We start from the raw sequence: 5930 nt of genomic DNA on the forward strand, positions 1-5930 counted from the left end.
GTTCATTTCACCTAACATCAACTTATCTGACCTTTTCTGCTTGTCTCAGACATATACTAGTTATTGCAAATAAGGGAAACCATGGGACCTATGTTTCTTTGGGGCCTGGCTTAAAACCATCCTTGGTATGCACTTACCCAACATGGTTCATTTACTATTAAGTCTCAATTCTGTCTTGATTTCTGAATATTGAAGTCGAAGGTTATTATATTTTGTTTTATTTTGCCTCACATTACTGGCATATCACTTACTTTGACTCTGCTCAGGAACTTGAAATAGTAGTCACCAGCCTGTATCACACAAGCCTGCGCATGTCATTTTGTTTATATAGGAATTTTAAACTGCGTTATATTTTTAAACAACATGTAAAATAAAACTATTATTGGACATACCTGGAATTCCCATTTTTTCCTGGTTTCTGGTCTTCATACCACGTGGATTGCTATGTCTCAGGGTTCTGACCTCTGCATCAGCCAAGGGGGATGTCAGCTCCATTGATATGGACCGCAACAATCAGTTTGATTATCTGTAAAACAGAGAATGAGGAAAATGGTATTATTTATCCCTTAGGGAAGACCTGAACAGAACATAATGATTCCAGAGTGTTTGTCATCTAAAAACCTCTAATAAATCATGGTCATCTTTCTTCTCTCCTAAAACTATGTTAACAAAAGAGAGGTGTCTCCACTGTTACTTTAGCCCTCACATGGCAGGCATGTATATTTTGGGGAGCATTGGAGAAGTACTCAGGTGTAGGGTACTTTTCCAATACTAGATAACGTTATGTCTGGCCATATGGTGGTCCTTTTGTCTTTCTTTTTTTATTGTTATCATAAAGATGATGTATAGAGGGGTTATAGTTACGTAAGTCAAGAATACATTTCTTTTTGGAGAATGTCACCCCTTCCCTCACACTGTCCACTCATATTGTGGTTCTTAACCACTTATCCTATTACAGCAAAAGTCTGTGTAACTTCAGAATTTTAAAGGGCCTTGTGTATGTGGGTAAACACCTGAGCATCATGAAAATATAAGGGGTTGAGTCACCTGCTCACAACCCCTCTTAAAAGAGACAACTTTAAGCCAGTGACCTGTGTGATGCCTCTATTTGAAATTGACTAAATAGCCAGAAGGACATCTCTTCAAATTACCAGTAATTCTAATTTACAGAGTTGGGCTTGTTGGAGTTCATTATGACATCAGTGATTTGGGGTCTGTTGAGGAGGATGCATGGTTATAAGTAACATAATCTGTATCAGTTAAATTAGGTTTAATATTTTTTGATAGTTGGCAGAAGGAAAGCTAGACAGGATTTGATTACTGTCATTTTGGTTCTGGCATGAGGGCTTGAATTTCGGGCCTTGTACTCTTGCTTGGTTTTTTTTTCACTCATGGCCAATGATCTACTACTTGAGCCACATTTCCAGTCTGGTATTTTGCTGGCATATTGGAGATGCAGTCTCCAGGACTTTTTCTACCCTAGTTGCTTCAAACTGAAGTCCTCTGGATCTCAGTGTCCTGAGATTATAGTAGTGAACACTGGTGCCTAGCTCTAAACAGTATTCTGGTGTCCTTAAAATTAAAATGGCACACTGTGGTTTTCCTGAAAGTTGGGACTCTAGTCTTGGTTGTTCCTCAGTTCTAATGTTTAAGCTGTTGTGATTTATACCAATTTTTTATTCTCAGACACCTTGTGCTATAACTGTTTGACTCAGGAATCTAAGCCTCACAAGTGGGCACAGCCATAGGGCTGTGGCTGCATACTTCAGGGTACCTCTCCACTCGACATTATCCTCAGGCCGAGGAGTGGGATCATCTTATCACCTTTGACATTAGTGACTTAGTGCTTGCTGTGCTTGGTATCAGTGGGTGAGTTCAGTAAGCATCATAATCTTGTGGCAGTGGTAATACATCTTCTCATGTGCCTTTCACCAGCCGTAGTGGCTCCCACTACCTCAAAAAGGACACTTGGGAGTAAGTCAGACTGTTTAATGTGGTTAGAGGCTGCTGACAATGACGTCCTTCAAATAGCATATATATACGCATACATATAGATTTGTATCTATCTTACTGAAAATGATTTGCTGCTCTTTGGCTTTCTAGGTTGTCATTATGCTACATCTAACACCAGACGTCTAATTATTTCCACCTGTTAACTGAAAGGTTTCTTTTTGCCAGCAGACTTGACTTTGTGCTCAGAACATACACATCACCATGTTCTGAGCTCTACTGCCATGTCCTGTGGCATATACAACTTCTCCATTGAACTGCTAACAGTTCTTTCTCTTCTCTCTCCTTTTCTCTAGAGCTCAATAAAAACCGAAGAAAGCTTTTTGAACCACCAAATTCCCGTACCTCTTTTCTGGAAGGCGGAGCGAGCGGGAGGCTCCCCCGGCAGTACCACTCAGACATTGCTAGTGTCAGTGGCCGCTGGTAGCAGGACCTTCTAGGCACAGAGAAACTGTATCTTGGACACAGATGATCTGTGAACAGACTTCGCTGCACACCATCCTCAGCACTGTCGGTGTCTGGGATCAGGACCAAAGCATCTTATTCACACCTGTACTTTAACATCAAAAAGCAAGAAAAGAAAGAAGATGTGCTTAGATTGCCATACAAACATCAAAGGTGGATAACTTGTCAAGTGGCAGTTGGACAGAATTTTGCAATATGAGAATTAGGGCTTTATTTCTTTTTATTTACCTATATAATGTATGCACTGATTTTTTTTTACTTAAAATGAAGGATTTTGACACCTGGGATGCCAGAAAACTTACAAGTTTTTTTTTTTGCTTGTTTTATTTTGGTATTTGGGGATTTAAAAAATAATAATCAAATGGAATTTTCTGGTACTGCTTTAAAATTATTGAGGTCTTTCAGCACTTTACACGTTCTGACTTCTTGTCCTGTGGAAATTGTCTGTCTTTCTCATTCTCTCTGTTATTTTTATGTCACCTGATGTATTGGTACAGATCAGGTTTAGTCACGTTTTTCTGACTGTGTCAAATTGTTCAAAATGGTACTGGATATCAGTTGCTGTGTAGAGTATTCTGGACTTTGGGAAATGTGAGTCCACTTGGTTATGGACCAATTTTGCTCATTTATGTCAGCATTCTAGAAAACCTTAGCAAATGTGCCTTGTTCCCAGAAACCAGGTACCGACCAACCAAATGGACTTTGCAATATTAACCCTTTTCAGTATCTATATTTAGCTGCTGCCTATATCGCTAAAATGATTTTAATGTTTGTCTCAAGGCAAAGGGCTGTTTTTTAGTATACTGCCACTACAGAACATTTATTTATATCAAACTTCTATTTTTAGATATTATAAGCATACAGTACATAATTGATGAGATTGATATTTACTAGAGATTTATGGTAGAGAATGAATGGCATTCAATAACTGGAGCCCTAGATTGTCACTTTATTTAAAAAGACAAATAATCATCCGACAAGACAGCACTGTTGCCATTATGAAGAGAAAAGTTACAGTCCTTAAACTTTACCTACCTGGTCGCAGGATTTTCCTAAAACTGTATCCATTGCTTGAAGTCAATTTGTATTCGTTGATGGAAAGGCTTTAAGTAAACCCCAGTTTATAAAGAAGGTGGAATTCTGAAAGGGGAAAAATGGTTTTTAAGTGGCTGGATTTATTGTTAACAATATTATACTGTGAAAGTCCAAGAAATCAAGCAATGTTGTTTCCTAAGTATTTTCAGACACTTTCTGGTGGATTTACAATTTTCAGTCCTTGAAGAAACTCACTAAAGTGCCTCTCTTCAAAGCAATATTATATCCAAGTATATTAATTTTTTTGGAAAAGTTTCCCATAGTAAATGTTGTCAGTTACCTGTAATGAGTTATTTGTGCTCAGTATTCAAGACTTCCTTTGTGGACATAAACCATTCTCTTGCTCTCAGTAGAAGGCACTGAATTGAGGACTTCCAAAAACATGGGATAAGAAATCCTTGCCTGATGGTTTTTCATGGCTAATCCTTGCCAGTCAGCTAAAGAAAAGTGACATTTTGCCCACAGAAAATGTTTTCACTTTAGAAATTACCCTGAAGGCATGCACAATAAACTTAAACCCTATCTCTGTAAGGATGGAAAAGCAAATACCTCCCTTTGCCAAGTATTCTTCACTGGTCCTGTATGCAAGTGTGTAGATGACCATGTGGTGTTCCCTCTCTCTCTTGTATTCATGCAACAGGCACAACATACAACACAGTTCCAAGCCAGTTTTCTGCTCCACAATCCAATTCTCTAAGTTCTATACTTCTTTAGTGAGACCTTCCACAAACAAAACAATCACAGCTTTTATCCAGCTCTCTACCACATATTTGGAGTGGGAGGAAGATGGAATTCACATTCAGTATTAACTTGGTAGAGGTTTTATGAACGGTGCTTTGATATTATGTCAAAGGGAAAATTGTCCACTTAAACTAGATTAAATAGGATGGCGAAAAGAATAAATTAAAACACTGGAAAATATTTTTTCTCACTTTCTCTTGATGCAATGAAGGGAATATGACACTACAGAATACAGAGTTGTTGGTATTAATAATGCACAAAAGAGTAGATGGATTATTTGAATAAATGTTAGCTTTTAATCTGTGCCTTAATAATGATTGGTTATCTGTAAATAGAGGACAGATACAGATTGTATTTTGTGTGGGTTTTTGTCCTTTTAGTCACTTTTTTTAAAAAAATGAGAAATGGAATTAACATTGAGAATGGGAATTTTTCTAAACTAATCAGTTGTTACATGAGAAATAAATTTATATAACCCCTTTGTATTGCTTTTGATAGATGAAATGTTCTTTTTTTAAATCTTTACTCATAAAAATCTATGCCTGTGTTTTCTAAGAATTCCCCCCTCCCCTTTGGCTATTTTCAGCAGAATTGAAAGATGTTTCTGCACTAGAATTAAATATGTATTCTCTCTCTCCTCTTGTTTTGCATTGACAGAACTCATTTCAACCCCAAGCCAAGGTACTTTATTTGAGCCAGTGACTCCAAGACTAGTAGTAATCAATCACTGTTTCTCTAGCCACCCATAGGTACATTTGAGAGAGTAACATTATAGAACAGGTTTTATTCTTGTTCTTTTATAAAGACTCAAGTGGGTGAGTGCTTTGACACCCTCATTTATCAGTAAAGGCATTCCATACTGAAGTGGTGCTGGGGTGGATGGTTGACCCTCAACATCTTTCAGAGACTGACTGCCATGCCATCTACCACACAGAGTGTTTACCATGCCTGCACTGAGATTCTGACTGGACTGGTTCCCAACTTGGAATTTATACTGCATTGCTAACCTTCAGATTTGGCCCTCCTCCTGTAGTGTTCCCATAATACCTTTACTTGAAATATCCAAGCTATTGTTTCTTTAAAAATTGTAGAACAAGCCAAGCTCACACATGTGATCATAGGTACTTGGGAGACTAAAATCAGGAGCATGGGAGTTCAAGGCCAACCTGAGCAAAACGTTCACAAGACCCCTTGTCAAGCAGAGCATGCACCAGTGTGTATGCTGGTGCATGCCTGTTACCCTAGAAACAACCAGAAGCCTGAACAAAGCAGATTGTAGTCCAGATGGGAAGCAAGACCCTATCTCAAATATGACTGGCACGAAAAAGGACTGGTGACTCAGTGATAGAGTGCCTGCCTAACAAGTGTCAGATTGTGAGTTCAAACCCTAGTATGACCAAAAAAGAAAACACACAAAAGTTCTTTGGGTAACTGAAATCCTATCTGGGAATGTTCATTCATTCACCCATCATATATAAATACATGAATACATATGGAATTACATGGCTTACAGTGTGTCTTTTATATACATATGCTATGCTGTGTTCTAGATAGAGCACTGGGTAAGGGCAAATCCCTGCTCTCACTGAGCTGCCATTCTAAATGTGTGTAGAAAGCTC

At 38.2% G+C, this 5930-nt stretch overlaps 1 protein-coding gene across 4 annotated transcripts in view; it reads left to right on the top strand.

Moving 5' to 3' along the window:
- The window catches only part of Bicc1 (BicC family RNA binding protein 1), a 241045-nt gene extending 236101 nt beyond the window's left edge, over nt 1-4944 (top strand). For 3 of the 4 annotated variants that reach the window (XM_013017198.1, XM_013017199.1, XM_013017201.1), the window contains one exon: nt 2307-4944. In XM_013017198.1, coding sequence (XP_012872652.1) covers nt 2307-2437 — 131 coding nt within the window. In that variant the 3' untranslated portion in view covers nt 2438-4944. The remainder of the gene's footprint in view (nt 1-2306) is intronic. The other variant, XM_013017200.1, reaches the window with a different exon arrangement.
- The last annotated feature ends 986 nt before the right edge of the window (nt 4945-5930 follow it).

The sequence above is a fragment of the Dipodomys ordii genome, unplaced genomic scaffold (assembly GCF_000151885.1).
Source record: "Dipodomys ordii isolate 6190 unplaced genomic scaffold, Dord_2.0 Scaffold34, whole genome shotgun sequence".
Taxonomy (NCBI): Eukaryota; Metazoa; Chordata; class Mammalia; order Rodentia; family Heteromyidae; genus Dipodomys; species Dipodomys ordii.